This window comes from Hyperolius riggenbachi, chromosome 1 (genome assembly GCF_040937935.1).
Source record: "Hyperolius riggenbachi isolate aHypRig1 chromosome 1, aHypRig1.pri, whole genome shotgun sequence".
In the NCBI taxonomy this organism is placed as follows: Eukaryota; Metazoa; Chordata; class Amphibia; order Anura; family Hyperoliidae; genus Hyperolius; species Hyperolius riggenbachi.
Genome location: NC_090646.1, coordinates 132,437,060 through 132,455,974, shown reverse-complemented (window position 1 = coordinate 132,455,974; position 18,915 = coordinate 132,437,060). Strand labels below are relative to the sequence as shown.

Here is an 18,915-nt window from a genome sequence, read left to right as displayed (position 1 = left end):
AACCACAGGGGAACATCCCTTCTCTCCTCGGATATCTATCCAACCAAGTTGCGGGCTGGGTAGAATGGAATTCCAATCTCACCAGGTGATCTTTTAAGTTCCTGGCTCTGCGGGCCGACATAAAGGGTCTATCTCCGACTCGATTTTTTATTTCAGTGTCTAGCATTAATATATGCCAATGTTTTTGGAACGATTTTTGTAGATCGTACCAAAATGGTCCAAAATCGGATACAAATCTTATTACTCCATTGCTCTCAGGGAAATCTTTTTTTCCTTTTCTTCTTAGTAGCAATCAGGGAGTTCCTATCTTTTCCAGCCACTACTTCCTCTGCCTCATCTACCAGGCGTTTGGGATATCCTCGTTCATTAAATCGAGTTTTTAAATCACTTGCTTCTCTGGAGGTAATCTTCATTCTGGGAACAGTTACGCTTGATTCTTGTGAACTGTCCCTTAGGAATAGCTCTTTTTTGCGAAGGGAGGTGAAAGCTGGAATAATGCAGCAGTGTGTTCCCTGCTGTCGGTTTCCGGAAGGTACATGTCGCTAATCTACCATTTTGCTTTTTGACCATTAGGTCTAAGAAAGACAAAGTATCTTTATCATATTGATAAGTTAGGCGAATGTTCCGTGAATTACACTGTAATTTCTCCACAAATTCTGCCAACTGACGCTCGGTACCCCGCCAGACCAGGAGCACGTCGTCTATGAACCTCAACCAGAGTAAAACATACCTCCGGAAGAGGTCCAATGGGTAGACGTCCTGCCGCTCCCAGAGCCCAAGGTGGAGACAGGCGTAAGCTGGGGCGCAGGACGCCCCCATCGACGTGCCCCTGATCTGCCGGTAGAACCGACCATCAAAGGAGAAGCAGTTTAGGCCCAACACCAAATCAAGGGCATCACAGATGAACTGATTATGCTGCCTAGATTCAGGGAAATATTCATTTAAAAAGAATGCAACGGCCGCCATTCCAACATCATTTGGGATCGAGGTGTAGAGCGACTCTACATCCACACTGGCGATGAAGTCGCTCTCACCTACCTCAATCGTACTAAACGCCTGCAGGGCATCTCAAGTGTCCCTTATATATGATGGCAGCGTTTCAACCATATCTTTAAGCTTTAGATCAATGAATTTCCCCAGTTTTTCCAGTGGTCCATCATTGCCGGATCCTATCGGATGGCCAGGGGGATGCGTGGGATTTTTGTGAATTTTTGGTATTGTGTAAAGCACAGGTATACGATAAGTATCCACCCAACAGTAATCATGCTCCCTTTCAGACACAATCCCCTGGCCGTAACCATCATCCAACAATTGATTTACCCTGGATTTTATCACCGGGAAAGGATCAGATCTCAGCCTCAGATATGTACTTTCGTCACTCAAAAGTCGCATGCATTCCTCCACATACATTACGGTAGGAAGCAATACAACGTTACCTCCCTTATCGCTGGGCTTGATTGTTACATCAGACAAGCTCTTAAGGTATCTGAGGGCCTGCTCCTCCCCACGAGTCAGATTCTTATCACGGCTACATGGGGACCAGTGCAATCCAGCAAAATCTTTACAAACCAGTTCTTTAAATGTGGATAGGCGGTGTGTTAGCTGCGGCATGAGTTTTGATTTTGTTCGTACGTTAACAGGTAAAGGATTCAGTAATTCATCAGGGACATCAGAGTTTGACAGGATCGGGCCTCCTTCATCCTTGAGGCTCTCTAGAGCTATCAATGCTTCCCTATCTTGTAAGCTGTTCAATCTGGGTGCAGGGTCAACTAGGGGCTGTACCTCAGACTTATTTGTACCATAAGTGAGGGAAAGTTGTATTAGTCTTAGGAAGAAGCTGAGGTCTTTATAAACCTGAAAAGGATCACCTTTGCTTGTTGGTGCAAATGTGAGGCCATGTGATAAAAGGGAGTATACATCCGGGCCAAACTCATAAGAAGTAAGATTCATGACGTTATTTGATTCCATTTGTTCGGTTTCCTGTTAGGCTGTACTCTCTTCTCCACTTTTTCCTTTTTCTGCTTCCCTGTTATCTTCTGGGAGTCCTGTCTCAATATCCCCTTTACTTTTTCCTTCACCTCTACCTCTGCTTCCTCTTCCTCTTCTTCTGTATCCATTTCCTGATCTAAAAAAATAACAGTTGTTTTATCTGAAGGGTCAGCTCCCCGAGACTCACCTGAATTTGCACTTGGATCTCTTGATCGGCGTCTACTCATAGACCGATTTCTCGGTCTCCCCCGGTCACACAAAAAATTGCCCCTGATTCCAACTTGCTACATCTTCCTGAAATTTTATCTGTTTCTCTCTCTATCTTTTTTTGATTTTTTTCTACCTCCACTTTTAATTGATGATTCAATTTCTCGAATTCTTTAGAATCACTATAGGGTTCTAATTTAGTTCTACCTGTTTCTATCTCTGATTTAAGTTCCTCATTTTGCAAAGTTTCTTCCTCAACTATCATTTTCATAATCTTCAAACCTCTTTCAATACATCCCTCCTTCCAAGTTGTCATGAATCTCTCTGTCCTCAGATGTTCAGCCGGAACTATACGTTCCCTGATACCCCATGGGATTACACGTGATTTGATATATGATTTCAATGTGGCGATGTTCCAAAATGATTTAAGGGTCAATCGCTTGTGCTCCCTAAAGAGGGGGATCAAGTCCTCCTTTTTATCCTCTTTCCCAGTCGTTACCCATTCTGAATCAGGAACTTCAGCCTGGAAGTCAGAATTCTAAGAAGAGAATTAAAAAAAAGATATGTTCCTCTACTATACAGCCCTAATCTCTGCCACTTTAAGGTACAAGAATGTATGTACATGGGTTACTATGGCGAAACAAAGCCAGAGGCGGAGCAATGATGTGGCAGCATAAGAGGACGAACAGCCGAATCATCTGTTACTCGCTACCTTGAGAAAGCCCCGTGGGCGGGGCGAAACGCGTCGGTAGGCGTGGCTACTGCCGGAGTGCTCGCGCTGGCCTACCACGAGGAAACGCCGGCACGCTGAGCTATACTCCAACCAACTTGCTGGGATCCCACAACGGTTTTCAACATTTACCGAGCGCTTGGAGGAGAGTATGCGCTAGCATAACTGAATAGATGTTTTGACCCAGTGCACTGCCGGTCAATATACAATGTGAGCTGGAGCTCACCATCAGTAACGCAAGTAAAAAAAGCCCATGGGCAATCATTCAGTAAACTGATACACGCTCCAAAATTCAAAACGACGCCGTGCATCTAGGAGTCACATTGTCATATGCCAACTGCCTCATCTTCCAGTTTATATACATCGGCTCTGTGTGAAACCGTTTGGAGGTTAAAAAGATCCCACGTGTCGAACAGATTCCATAGGAACAATACCTCACTGTGTGCGGTGTGGTGGTGGTTTAGGGCCATACAGAACCAGACTCAGTGCGCTGCTTTTTGCATAGGCTTCGGCTGGGCGATTGCACCGCACAATCGAGCTGGTTAGCCCCATTTAGAACAAGCGATAGCACTCCTGGCCAGGTAGTAATTTTAATTGTGTCTGTTTTTAAATTGTCAGTGTCACAGCAAGAAATAGCCAAGGCAATGAATAAAATGTTTATATGTGCATGAGACAGTGGATTTAAATTGTGTGGTGTACGAAGTTTAAAGTCAATCTGCTGGCTCCTTACATTAAGTTGCACTAGAAAATAAGGGGTGGCTCTCCAGTTCAAATTGTTGGTTGCTGGAAGATTTTTGTCCCGACTCCACAGCCCCGAAAGGAACTCCGATCAAATATTGATTGCGTAGATGGACATACCTTGCAGTAACTTAAAGTATGTGAAACCAGTTGACCTTCAATTGTGGTGTATTTAAAATAGTAACACCACCTAATTAGATTACAACTGATCCCTTGCAGCACCCCCATTTTAAAACACAGCACACTATGGGGTTGATGCATTAAAAGTAATGCGCCCGTCAGTTTGGGTTAATTTTAAGGAGCACGCGGTTCTGTCAACATAGTGTGCACTCTTTAGGGCTGGTCCTTCTAAATGCAGCGCGATAGTGATGTAGCGCGATAATTCACTAGCACGGCAGCTACTATGTTAATTACGGATTCCATAGGAACAATACCTCACTGTGTGCAGTGTGGTGGTGGTTTAGGGCCATACAGAACCAGACTCAGTGCGCTGCTTTTTGCATAGGCTTCGGCTGGGCGATCGCACCGCACAATCGAGCTGGTTAGGCCCATTTAGAACAAGCGATAGCACTCCTGGCCAGGTAGTAATTTTAATTGTGTCTGTTTTTAAATTGTCAGTGTCACAGCAAGAAATAGCCAAGGCAATGAATAAAATGTTTATATGTGCATGAGACAGTGGATTTAAATTGTGTGGTGTACGACAAAAATCTTCTGACTCAAACTCCAACTCCTCAGTTTATGAAACCACGACTCCGACTCCGGGTACCCAAAATTGCTCTGACTCCTTAGCCTAATACTTAAAGAGAATCTGTACTCTGAAATTCTTACAATAAAAAGCATACCATTCTATTCATTATGTGCTCCTGGTCCCCTCTGTGCTGTTTCTGCCATTCTCTGCTGCAAACCTGGCTTGTAATTGCCAGTTTTAGGCAGTGTTTACAAACAAACTAACCAGCTTCTAATAGGCTCAGCTAAGCAGAGTGTGTTAGTCACACAGAGCCTGCAGGGGGTGTGTACAGCTTCTAGCTAATCACAAGCAGCCCTGCACATTCCAGTCTGACTGCCTCAGCCTGACTGTGCCGACTATAGAGAGAAGATTAGATCATATAACAGAGATAACACAGCTACTGTGCAATTAGGAAAAGCTGCAGTAAGCCAGACCACATTAGAAAAGGCATAGGAACTTATAGCATAGAAGAAATAAAGATAAACAATTTGTTACAGAGTCTCTTTAACAGGGCTGTGGATTTTGTACAAAAATCATCCGACTCCTCAGTTTGTGAAATCAACGACTCCGAGTGCCCAAAAATTGCCCCAACTCCACAGCCCTGGTTCCTTTTGCATGCATTACTGAGTGAGTGCGGTGTGGAGAGGATCAACCTATGGTCCTGCTAAGATGTTATGGAAGCCCAGTATGCTTTGATGGCAACCTTCAACTCACCTGCATTTTTCTGGATCTGGTCTCTCACTCTAGACAATACCCCACAAATACTCTATCAGATAAGATCTATCAGGTCAGGCGAGTTTGCTGTCCAATCAAGCACAGTGATACCATGCCCATTAAACCAGGTATTTGTGCTGTTGGCAGGTGGAAAATGAACTTTTACATTTGTTATGTACAATACCTGGCCGAAGATTTCCATCCATTTCTCAGGTGGCAAGCGCACAGCTGCCTCTGCGCAATGGCCCAACCACCCTGGATGCATCAGCTGTCGATCTCCCTGGCAGATCGACTTGGCCGAGTGCATTGTTCTTCTACTCACCATACCTGCTCCGTCGGGGGCACTCCCCTCCTCCCCCCCCCCCCAATAACAAAAAAGCAGGCCTAGCAACGCATCTGTACAGCCTCCGCTTCAAACCGTTCACCAAAGGGATGGAGTCCCGAACCCTGCGGGGCGACAGTTCTTGACCTTGTATGAGCCTTTAAAATTGGTCTTGATCAATTCTGGGCACAATTGGTCTTTGTCCCAGAATAATCCTACAGATCAAGTGCTCTAACTCTGCTGACTGCACGCTTGTTCCAGGTCAGGATCACTGCCAAACAGTTGGCATAATTTGAAAGCAATGAAGAAATGCTCACTCCTCTTCCTCACTCAGAGCATAGAAAACACTATGTTAGGCTTTGGGTTGAGTTAAAACCGGCCTTCAGTAACAGAGGCAGGATGGTACCATCTTCATTTTTGTTGTGGTGGCCAAAGGGAGGGGGGAGATCTCTACTAATACATTAAATTTCAGCCCAAAGTACATTACGGGTGTCTAGCAAGAGGTTTATAAATAGTTTCTCTTTAAAATAAAAAAATAAAAAAAGGAAAAGAAAAGAACAAAAAAACACTAAAAGCCACCAGCCAACACACTGCAGTACCACTGCAACAGACCACAGAACATTCATTGTAGATTTTACAAAAAAATTATAATTTACTGATCTTAAAGTGGACCTGGACTCAGAACTTCATTTCTGCTCTAAAAAATAAGCAATGGCATTACCACCTTTAAAGAAAAACATTTCTTTGTTGCAGCTGATATAAATCCTACAATAAATCTGCAGCGTGTCTACTTCCTGATTTCATGGTAGCAGACATAGGGTTAACATCCTGTGTTTACAAATTAGCTGCTCTCCCGAGGCAGCAAGCTGACAGATCAAATTACACTGGTGATTAGTCATAGATGAGGGAGGAATCAGGCTAACCTCTCTAAATACATAAAGGGTGCCTTTCTGTTTTGGTTTTGTCCTGTGCAAGAGTTCAGGTCCACTTTAAAAGAAAAAAAGGCTTAAATATTTAGAAGGCAAGATGAAATTTGAAATAAATCAGCAGGTAAGCTAATGATACTTGGAATCATGATTGATGTGGCTTGCACAACACATTCAGACACAGGTTACCAGCACAGTCACTATGCATTTGTCCGCATCCCAATGATCAGCCAGAATTTCTATTCCCATGTCAGATCAGGATTCATCTATACAATCATTAGTATTGGAAATCCACTATACCATATCTAGATGTTTTTTGCATGGAGAAAGATAACTGCATTCCAGATCCTAGAAGAAGGGGAAATAACAGCATAATTGACATAGTCGCTTGATACCAGTCATTACATAATAGCTGGTGTGATAACCTGCAAGTAGCCTAGAAGAAAAAGCACGTATTCTATAGACTGAGGCGCAAATCTTTTCGTGTGATGCTCTGTGCAAGCTCTCGTAAAATGGAAGACAATGACTCAGTTATTAAAATGTCATTAAGTTTTAGTACAGATGCCACATCTGTGTCCATTTTAAAACAAATCTTGCAATTAAAGGCCTGTTATGCAGCCTGGGAACGGTTTGCTTCTATTAATGCTTTCATCTAAGCAACACTGAACATAACCGCATATTACTAAGCCAGACGGGTTTCTGCCAGCAGAGGAGATTAGCCGTCGTGTCACAGGACACCTCACCACGTAGCTGCATGGCAGGTAAAGTGTTAAAGAGGACCTGAACTCAGGACGTCCTATCTGCTCTAAAAGATGAGCAACAGCATAATAACCATTTGTTACAGCTGGCACAAATCCTGCAATAAGTCTGCAGTCTCTACTGCCTGATCTCATGGAAGCAGACATATTAAAATCATGTGCTTTCAAATGAGCTTATCTGCCATGGCAGCCAGATGACACATGGGAGAGATCAAATTACAACTTGTGATTAGACACAGATTAGGGGGAATTAGACAAGCTAAACTCTAAATACACACAGGGTGCATTTCTCAATGTTTTCCTTTTGTCCTGTGCAAGAGTTCAGGTCCACCTTGAGTGGAAACCCCTGATCCTTTATACTGGAATGGATAGAGTAGTTTTTTTCCCCCTGCAGTGGGCTTCACAAGGGGGAAAACAGTCTACTGCAAGCACTTCAAAAGCTGCTTCTGCTTTGCAAAGAACTTCCACAGGATGTTTTAGATTTGCAATTCGATTTTTCTGGCAAAGCCTCCTAGTTAATATGAGGCAAGGACTGTGCCGCTTTCCCCCCCATGTGAACTGGGGAGGTATGGCACAGAGCTATTTTTGTTCCAGCTTTGAAGATAAATCGCTGGCTGCAGCACAAATAAAACAGGGCCCATTGGGAGCCAAAGCCACAGGCCTGCATGGTTTGCTGCAGATGTACAGCAGCACTGTATTGATTTATAGGGACGGAGGAGAGTCAGAGAGCACTTGTATTGTAACAAGCAGCTTTGTAGATCATTAGGTGCTGACATGAATAGGAACATGAAAGTCTCTTCTGAACACCTCCATGTTTCTAAAAAATAAAGACCAAAACTGCTTTGTGCAGCTACAATTTCAAATGGAAAAACTCCCTGCACATATTTCATCTATCAAAGCGAGTGTTTGTTTTTTTCCACTTTCAGAAAAAAACAAACAAAAAAAAACAAAAAAAAAACACGCAATTTGTACTTCTTTTATTGAAAGAAAAAAAAAAAAAGGACCTTTCCGTTTCAATTTTCAGCCTGCTTTGATTCGCTACAACTGTTAAAACATCCATATTTAATTCCCTCATAACAATAGCAAAAGTATAAGCATGTGTGTGCGTAATCGCAGAGTTCTTATTTATTGGCTCACTCCTCTCCCTACACACAACAGGTTTCACAGCAGTTTGAGATGATGATGATATTTTAGCACCTCCAGACACCTTCCCCTGTTTTAAAGCAGCAGGACTTCAATACTATACCAAGCAAAAAAACAAACAAACATACAAGTAGATAAATACTTGTTCTAGTAAATATCTATTATACTGTCAATGTTTTGATTTCAGTGGATTTTATATAGTAAATAAAGAGAAAACAGTTTCAGGTATTTCCATCTTTACTGCCTCTGATTAAAGCCAGTCCTGATGTCATTTCCTCCCATACTCTTTCTGGTTAAAATCAGTTTACTTCACTGTCATATCTAGTTTGCTTTGTAAACACACGTGAGCATAGTATAGACCGTATTTCAGCAGCTTCTCACTGAACTGCCCTCAGCCAATCTGTGAGGAGCAGGAATGTGGGAGTGGAGATAACAAGCTTCCCTCTCCTCGGCAAAGTAGTAAATTGAGCCAGGCTGACTGAGATAAGATTTATTACAGTAGAAACATTTATGATTATGTTAGAATGTGTGTAATGCAGGGTTAGGTTGCAAGCTGCATAAGAAACAGAGCAGTGGGTAAATTAGATTTGATTTTATGGCGGACAACCCCACTTTAAGTCTTGTGCTCATCTACCCTGACCAATTCAAAACAGCTACAGGGTTGCTACCTGGACTAATGTGCCTACAAAACAAAAAACATAACAAAGGTAACAGCCACCCAAAAATGAAAGCATAGTAAAGCAGCACCACAGCAGCCTGTTTCCCACACTGCAAATCCCCACCACTGTGTGTTTTAATCTACCCCAACCTCTGTAGCAAGTTAAAGAAGGGGGAGTGACTGTGTAAGGAATAGGGAAAGCTAGACACGCCTGCTAGATAAACAGAGCTGCGTACAAAGATACAGGGATGGACTACGAAATTAAGGAACACTGCAAACACTAAAAATAAAAACATGTCAGTGTGGAGGGTGGGGTGTCAGCTCCAAAGGCAGACGTTATTGTGCCCCCCTAGATGTGCAATGTATACAAAGCACATAGTATCTTAGCATCATACTAAGCACAGATTCTTACAATGTGAAATAGGAGCATTGGGTCATGCAAATTTTAAAATTGGCTTATAAATTCCACTTTAAATTGCATTAGTGCTCATATGTACAAGTCACCACATTCCAGTGACATTTATAGCACAAGTTCGAAGTCACAAATATAGAAAACAACATACAGTGTTTGTTATTATGGAAAATGGATAGACTACTTGAGGTTTACTTTAGTCTGTGGTCCAGTCTAAGAATTTAGATTATTTTCTGACAGAGAAAAACTCTCCAACAAGGACAGAAACAGCAGCAATCCACATGTCTGCAGAGGGGAAAGCCTTTGGCCAGGGTCACACTTAGCAGAATCGCATGAGTTTTTCCTATAGGAAAACTTGTGCGATTCTGCGAAGTGTGACCCTGGCCTTTCTGTTTTATTGCTTTCCCTCCTCATGGCTTGTCCCCAGGACCACCTGGAGTTCATTGAGGTTGTGCAGCACTCAGGGACAAGTAGTAAGGGAAAAGCTCTCCTGTGGAGGACACATTAACAGATTCACAAGAGAGGGTCAAACATCCCACCACAGTATAAAAATGTATATTTCTCTTGGACATAAAAAAACAAAATATAAAAGATTAGTATGCGCTGCAATGCTCAGTAGGAGGAAGTGGGTGGAAAAGGAGAGATTTGGAGAACTATGCATTCTTAACCCTTAAAAATATGCAAACAAATTCTACAAGCCTTAAGGCTAGGAACCCACTAGAACATGGTTTTCCTTTAAATAATTTTTATCATACTTACTGTCGGATGTCTGGCTTCCATCCTTAGCCCTGCCCCCTAAAGGAAGAAGTCAGAGGTGCTTCTCTATGACCAATCAAAGAAGCGCCTGTGACCTCTTCCTTTAAGGGGGGCTATGCACGGAAGAAGGAAATACTGAGACTCGGTAAATATAGTAACGTTTATTTAAAGGCTAATCGCTCAGCGCCCCAAAGTGCTGCTAAATCGTTTTGATAAGAGATTTATGCAGCGCTTATATACTTTGCATTGAGCGCAAGCGCGCTCAAAAAGCTACATGTCCTGTGATTGCAATTACCCCTAATCACACCAAAGGGTTCCCCTCCCACTTACTTTCACTGGCAAAGTGTTTTTGGTTAACGCCGGCGATTCCAAAACGCTGCCAAAAAATGTCCCAGTCGGTCCCCAACCCTAACACAGGTTTCATATCTAGAAAGGACTACTAATCCCCATGTTGGTACTCATATTTGTGTTGACATGTTAAATGATGAGCTAAAAGCTCTTTTTAGAGCTGCAGATACTATTTTATGCTCGTTTTACACCAATAGTACAAAATCATGAACAGAAGAAGGACTAGATCTGTCCCACTGAAGAACAAGGACAGTATTTTTTATATTAAAAAAAATTAAAGGCAAACAAAGCACTCACGTTATAAAATTAAAATCAAACATCAAAACTAATTCCCAGACATTATTCATAATAGTTCAACATAAAGACAACACAACCTTAAAAGCTGCAGCACTGGCTTACCTGGTGGCGGAATCAGAGGAGGAGCTGTGCTGACACTTGGAGGCGGAGGAAATAACGGAGGAGGCGGGAGATGAGTGGGATGAGCGCCGGGAGGAAAAAAAGGAGGGGGAGGCTTGATAAAATTATCCACTTCTGCTGGAGACTGTTCTGTGACGACCTGCAATATATGGACATGTCAAAACTCAGAGATAAAAGGACACATTAAAGAGATGATATAATCTGGCGTGTACTGCGCCAATGCAGAAGAGCCAATCCCGCCTGCAGGTTGCGATCGTTGTGGGAGGCCAGTGGGGATGCGGGAGGAGGAGCAGGGCTGCGGTGAGGGACTGAGAGCTGCTAGGGGCTGGAAGAAGCCCATGTGAGTAAAAATAGATTATGTTTGTCGCCTCAGAAGTCCTTTAAAGTGACACTAAAGCAAAAAAAAAATAAATAAAAAAAAATAAAGTGATATAATGAATAGGTTGTGTAGTATGTATGATTACGAGAAGATTAGTAGCAAAGAAAATATTCTCATATTTTTATTTCCAGTTATATAGTGTTTTATAACATTGCATCATTCTCTAATATTTGCAGTTTACACACTACTCAGCATTCTAAATGTTTTTACAGGGCAGTCTCGTGAACTATTGACCTGTTCTCTGGGGAGAAAAAGAAAATACAGTGACTGACAGTTGATATAACAAGCTTCAGAAGACAGAGCTCTCTGCGACTTTGAAAGTCGTGAAGCTCAATGGCTTTTTTGCCTAGATAACAACTGGAGTTTCTTAACTCTTCCTGTACCGGAAATATTAGACTTATGTCTCTGCTCCTAATGTTTTATTTCTTAGCTGTACTACACATTTTTTTTTTTCACTTCAGCGTCTCTTTAACTAAGATCATTATGGATGTTCTTTCTCCTTGGCATTGTGTTAACACACCTTGCATGCTCCAGACCAGAAAACTGTCATAACCTCAGCCTTTAAGGCCTCTTGCACACTGCAAGCAATTCAGATTCAGATTCCGCTTTTTAATCTGTTTTTACTTCCGATTCAGATTCAGATTTGCAGTTTGCTCCTTGCACACTGCAAATCTGAATCTGAATCGGAGGTAAAAACTGATTAAAAAGCGGAATCTGAATCTGAATTGCATGCAGTGTGCAAGAGGCCTTAAGGTGGCCACACGTGCTGATGATCAGCGCGTTTGATTAGCAGCACCTAGCCATTACATTCATAATACCTACAGAAATGGTAAGGGTGTACTTAGGTTTTTTTTTTTTTTTTTTTTTTAAAGTGCTTTTGTATTTTGACCTGGTCTTTGTTCAATAATAAAACCGCAACACTGTTGTATTTACCAATTTTAAGATCTGCCAAGGACCACATCATTATAGCCTGATACTTCAAATTCAAACCACTGAAAGAAGGTGTACTTTAACATGGAATATGTTGGCACTTTTCTCATGACTGTAGCAAGCCTTACACCACAACCCCAAATATGTCATTATGTACAGGCTGGCCAGCAAAGGATGCTACAAAGGTAGGTGGCGTAAAGAAAGGGGAGCAGCAGCAGGAATTATATTGGCATGGTGAACCAGACTAGTTAACTAGAAGATGGGTGATATTGAAAACTATTCCACTCACCAAAAGTCCCAACAAAACAAGTACAACAGCTCTAAGTGTACTTATATGTTGTGCAGATATGTTGATTTATTTTAACGTAATTCAAAATCAAAAACAAAAACACTAAAAGCAATATGCACACATACTGGAGGATTACTCAAAGTAATGCCCGTTTGCCATTTTCTCCAAAAGTATTAACCCAAATGCGATGCTTTTACATTGAGGGCTGTGGAATCCAAGTAATTTTTGGTTCCTGGAGTTGGAGGTTTCAATAAACTGAGGAATCAGAGTCTGATGATTTTTTAACCAAATCCACAGACTTTGTAAGAATTAGACCAAGGAATCAAAACAATTTTGGGTACCTGGAGTCTGAGTCTGAGGTCAGATAATTTTTTCCCCCCCCGACTCCACAGCCCTGTTTACATCACCAGGTAACATATTTCCCTGCACTGGCTGCTAATAAGTCTTTATAGGTGTTGCAGAACATTGGATATGAAGCAAGACAAAGAGCAATCTTTGAGTAGTTCTGCCGACATACCCAAAAGGCTCCCTACTGAGAACAGTAATGTGTGTAAAAAGCCTAAGGGCCCTTTTCCACTACCCTATTTTTTGCTAATCGTTAATGGACCGCATAACAGTAAACCTAATAGAAACGACAGCTGCCATTTCCATTAGGGCGATCCGATTGAGTTGCGATTTTGCCCTAAGCTCAAACGTCGTCCTGCCGCATTTTGGATGTGATTGAGCCAATACTGAGAACAGTAGCTCAATCACATTAGTGGAAATTAGCTTGAAACATGATCTCATCGCAGTGCGATTGGGATAACATTTCATAGTGGAAAAGAGCCCTAAAGGAGATAAAACCAGCACTGATGGCCTTCACCAGTGGTGGGCAAATCAAAAGCTGCGACAAAAAAAAAAAAAAACAAAACAAAAAAAAAAAATCTATGCTCATGAACGTAATGCTGATGTTACTTTCCATTGAAGTCTTGTATAGATTTCTTAGAGTCATTTTATATTTACATAAAAGAAGAGGATGTACTTGTGTTTCAGAGTTAGAACATCTGACATTACTGTGCAAGCAAAATTTGCGTTGTCATTTCAATATCAGAACTAAGCACACAAAGAGCCTTTGCTCGAATGCAGTGTGCTGCTATTATACAAAGAAAGGGGTCATTTCATGTGCAAGTTATGAGTACATCGTGGAACACTGCCAAGGGAAACACTTCTCTCAGTATCAAAATTCACCAAAGCAAGCAGTTCTTTTTTCCCTTTAAAGTTAATTGTACCACACGTACAACAGGAAACTCTCATATATCAGAGACCATTTCCAAACCAAGTCAGTTACTTCCTTCCCCCTTCCATCCAGGTTTCTAAACACTTTAGTGAAACTGGACAGGTAACATTAAACTAGTGATAAACTCCATACCAAGCAGCACATGCATATTAGAGCATAACACATGGGGCAAGCATGTACTCTATGAATATTTCTGTTGGGCGGTGGGGGGGGGGGGGGGGGGGTGGATTGTCAGCTGCCTGGAAGAAAAGATTGTCCAAATGGATTTGTTCATTCCCAAGTCACATTTCAGTCCAGGAGGGTTTACAATTAAGTAAATCTGAAAATCTAAATGTAGGTTTCAAAATTTGATTGCCTCAGGTGCATAATGGTAGTCTACTGATAGGCCACATACAGACATCAGACCATAGTCTTCGGAAAATGAAAGATCACAGACCAATCTTACCACCCTTCCTGTAGTATGAGAGCCATATCTACACAGTCTTTTCTATGGAGCTGAACTCCACATCAGGAAAAAATCTTGGCAAGATGTTGCACACACAGATGCTGTACAGACACAAAAGATCAGTATCTGCAAAAGATCTGTTCCTGCCAAAAATCCATTCCTGCAAATTGCAATGATAGTCTAAGAGATCTGCAGATCATCATACACACATGATTTAACTGACATTCATCTGCAGATCAGATCCACCAGGATGGATTTTCAGATCTGCAGATCTGCAGATGAATGTCAGTTAAATCATGTGTGTATGATGATCTGCAGATCTCATAGACTATCATTGCAATTTGCAGGAATGGATTTTTGGCAGGAACAGATCTTTTGCAGATACTGATCTTTTGTGTCTGTACAGCATCTGTGTGTGCAGCATCTTGCAAAGGTTTTTCCTGATGTGGAGTTCAGCTCCAAAAAAACCCCCAAAACAAAACCCTGTGCATAAGAAGTAAATTTGTCCCAGAGAAAAATGCACTATAAATTACTTCTATGTTGCTGTCATTTACGGTAAGCCATTTAAAATGACAGATCTGACAGATTTTGGACTAAGCCATCTCCTCATGGGGAATTTTCAGTAATTCCTTTATGCTTTACAAAACGCTCCCTGGAAAAAAGGTACACAAAGATACCGGCCAGCCTCCCTTCAATACATCCTAGTTATAAGCAAATGTGCGCACGCACTTATCTTCTGGTACAAGTCAATTTAGGGTCCTGTTAATAAAAATCTGAAATAATTCTCTGCTGCTCTGAGGGTAACTGGCCAACCACTGCGGCTGCTGCTCTAAAAGAAATTAGAGGACCACCTGAGCAGCCACTTGAAACAAAGAGATAAGAAGTTTGGCACGGTTACTTAAAGCAGAAGCGGATTGGTTAGTAGTGTCTATGAATAATACTAATAAATATAGATTACTTATCTAGAATTATATAGGAGCACTTTTATTAGACAAAATGCAGCTATATATTGCATTAACTACTTCATGACAACCAGACTTATAAAAACGTCCTTCTAGAGCCTCTTAATGGCTCCAGGACGTTTTTATAAGTCAAACAGTGCAGCCGCCGCTGTGCACTTGCACGCTCCCGTGCATGCGTTCCCGTGCATGTGAGATTAGTGAGGCGAGGGGAAAAAAACAGAAAAAATACACCTTTATTTCCAAATAATATATTGTCACCATACTTTGTACTAGGGACATAATTCAAATGTTGTGATAACCAGGACAAATGGGCAAATAAAATGCGTGGGTTTTATGTACAGTAGCAGTGTTTATATTAAAACTATAGGGGATGAAATTGGCGAAATAATGTATGTTTTTATTTTTTCCTTGTTTTTTCCTTTAACCTCCTGAGAGTTACGCTGCTCAGGAGGTTTTGTTACTTTTTGTCTGGATTTTAAACTAATTGTGCCAAATGAACATAAACCCTTTAGCTAGCACTAGGCTAGCTAGTAAATGTGTTGGGCACCCCCCGATCCCCGCCGCTACCCTGTTTATATGTTACCCAGCCTGGATCCAGCGATCAACCCAGCCTCCCCAGACAGCTCAGGTCTTCACTATGGGGAGGATCGCACATGACATCATGACGTTGCCAAAGTCATGCGCATACCCGATCCTCCCCATAGAGAGACCGGAGCTGTGCAGGGAGGATGCGCGATCGCTGGATCCAGGTTGGGTTATGTATAAAAACGTAGGGATCGGGCGGGGGGGGGGGGGGGGGGGGGGGGTTTGGGGATGATCGCGAGGGATCCAGGGGTGCCCAACATTTACTAGCTAGCCTAGTGCTAGCTAAAGGGTTTACATTTATCTGGCACAATAAATTATAGGGGACTCCTGGGGCCACAATACGGTATGCCCGACGGTATGCCCCACATGCTCGATTAGCCGCCGGATTGTCCCCGCGCGGATCGATTACCGCTTGCCCCCGCTTCCTTATCAGCGCTCGATTCCCTGACATTGTCCGTAGGCGGGATTCGAGGGGCTTGATCGTGCCAGCTGAATATTATCAGCTGGCCGGATCAGCTGGTCGATACACTGTACAGAAACGTACCGTGTATCCCCAGCATAAGGCATTGGACAGAAATTAAACTGCTCTGAACTCCACCGAGCAGCTTCTCCAGCACCTTATCCATTCCCTCTTTCTCCCCTTGCTACTAGAAACAAAAAGACTAACAGGTGAGCCTCCCCTTGGGGCAACATCATTTAAATAAATCAGAATGTGCAAATCAACATAGGGAGTGGTACACTGGTGAGACTTCCTGATAAAGTGGAGTCAACTTGATACATTTACAGCTTTTGTCTACATTGTTACAGATGGAGGATTTAACACAATTCTGTATATTTCTGCTGGGGATACTGCTTTGAACAAGCCATTTCTGTCCACTTTTCAGTAACATGTATCAATCTGTAACAATAATGTGCTGCTAAAAAGCAGAACAGAAGCAGACAGAAGCGCACTAAGTGGAAATGAGGTCTTACGCTAGATTGATTTTGGATTCAGAGAGTGACAAAGTTGCACATACCTGGATGTTGCTCTCATTGGCACCTCGCCGCCGCCCTTCCACACGTGTGATTGTAGTGGTTTGTCCAATCACATCGATTGTACCAGAGAGTTTCCTACTGTAAAAGAATTGAAAGGGATTTTAACTGGACACCATATTTTAAAGGGGAAATAAACTGCATTCTGTACAGCGCCTCACAAGAGGATGCACCAAATTACTTGGATACTTATTAAATCCTTAGTTCAGGTTTGAGGGCTTTAAGTTATTAGTGTGTGTAATATATCATAATTTCCAATCAGCTACTTGTCCAAAAATATTTTTACATGGGCACAGTGTCCTTAACCACTCCCAGCGAAACAGACATTAATAAAAAAAACTTACTAGTTGTGCACCTTTTGTGTGTATGTGCAATTATACCATTCAGCCCATACACATATCAGGAAGAGATGCATAATTCATTAGTGATCTGAGCGTGTTCCTTTAAGCACTCCTGTTGTAAGTACATTATCATTTTTGTAAGTACCGTACAGATGCACAGCTTGTGAGGCGCTGGATGCTGAGGTATTCTAATGCCTTGTCACCATAGCACAAAATAAAATGCAGAGATTGGCAAAATGTGTGTACTATCGGTGATGTTCCAGTTACCAGAAAGCAAGGGTAAACCTCAAAGAAATTTGGATTTCCTGTATAAGAGAGCCCTGGGGAAGGAGTGTCCCTTTGGCAATCCACTGCGCTGAAACTTTTTAAAGTGCTAAAGTGTAGGCGCCATTAATCTGTAATCATTAAACACTCACTTGGGCGGTGGAACCCCAGGCTTAAATATGGTTGTGGGGGAGGTAAACTCTGGCTTTGCGGGTGGCAACACTGGATCTTTCTCTGGGTTTCCAGTTCTGCCCTGTTGGACCTGTTAATATGTAAAAGAGGGGAAAAAAAAGAAAAAAGTATAAAAAGCTAAATCAAACTTGTGGTCACATAATAGCATTTCTCTGTATCTGATATATGGGAATAAGATACATTAAAATTTCCAAGTAGAAATAAAGAAGCCGTGTACAGTGATTTAATAAATCCCTGAACAGAATGCTGGCTAAAGGCTCCTTTCCCACCAAGCCCGTTGTGTCAAACATTACATTTTCCACAGTAACGCAATGCGACTTGGTCAACGGGCAGCACACCAACTGTGTTGTGACAAAATGCTATATGTATGCATTAACAGTAGCAGTGAGGCATAGTTTCATTGCACTGCATACCTCACTGTATGGCCTCAGCGATAACTTTCAGTCTGTTAAGTTGTACTGAAAGTGTGAAAGGGCACTAAAGGTTCAAATGACATCTGACACGCTGTGTATTTGCAGCTAAAGCCTTGTGCACACATGCTAATTGGTTCTTGGCTGAGGTGGACGTTCTAGGTAGCCTTGTACAGCAGCCCCTGATTAGTGAGCGATCTGCCTGGCGGATCATCTTGACTGAAGCATTGTTCTCCTCACACCGCCTTCTGCATTGTGCGGCCCTCAGCCAAATACAATGAAACACTAGCCTGTAGGCTAGTGGTGCAATTGTACAGCCTTTGCTGCAAACTGTCAGCCTGGGAATGGAACTCAGATCCCTGACGGCTGACAGATCTTGTACAGGTGTATGAAGTTTAACAGAGGCAGTTAATAGCTTTAGCAGGAGGTGCCCGCAGCTGGAACCAACACAATAGACATGGTTCCTGCAATGATCTGGTGTTATCAGGTTGGAATAATCAGCAAGACTGCCAGGCAACTGGTATTGTTTAAGGAAATAAATATGGCAACCTCCATATTTTTCTCACTTTAGATGTCCTTTAAAGGATACCACAACTGACATGTGGCATAATGAGATAGACATGGGTATGTACAGTGCCTAGCACACTAATAACTAGGCTGTGTTCCTTTTTTTCTTTCTCTGCCTGAAAGAGGTAAATATCAGGTATGTAAGTGGCTGACTCAGTCCTGACTCAGACAGGAAGTGACTACAGTGTGACCTTCACTGATAAGAAATTCCAACTATAAAACACTTTCCTAGAAGAAAATGGCTTCTGAGAGCAAGAAAGAGATAAAAAAGGGGGACATTCTTATCAGTGAGGGTCACACTGTAGTCACTTCCTGTCTGAGTCAGGACTGAGTCAGCCACTTACATACCTGATATTTACCTCTTTCAGGCAGAGAAAGAAAAAAAAAGGAACACAGCC

General features: G+C 42.2%; 1 protein-coding gene across 5 annotated transcripts in view; it reads right to left on the bottom strand.

The window, feature by feature from the left end:
- FIP1L1 (factor interacting with PAPOLA and CPSF1) overlaps positions 1-18,915 on the bottom strand; it is a 101,706-nt gene that overhangs the window by 63,644 nt on the left and 19,147 nt on the right. For 2 of the 5 annotated variants that reach the window (XM_068278558.1, XM_068278559.1), the window contains exons 8-11: positions 17,501-17,610; positions 16,728-16,824; positions 10,828-10,984; positions 6,654-6,701 (exon numbers count right to left, since the gene is read on the bottom strand). In XM_068278558.1, coding sequence (XP_068134659.1) covers positions 6,654-6,701; positions 10,828-10,984; positions 16,728-16,824; positions 17,501-17,610 — 412 coding nt within the window. The remainder of the gene's footprint in view (positions 1-6,653; positions 6,702-10,827; positions 10,985-16,727; positions 16,825-17,500; positions 17,611-18,915) is intronic. The other 3 variants (XM_068278560.1, XM_068278561.1, XM_068278562.1) reach the window with 3 other exon arrangements.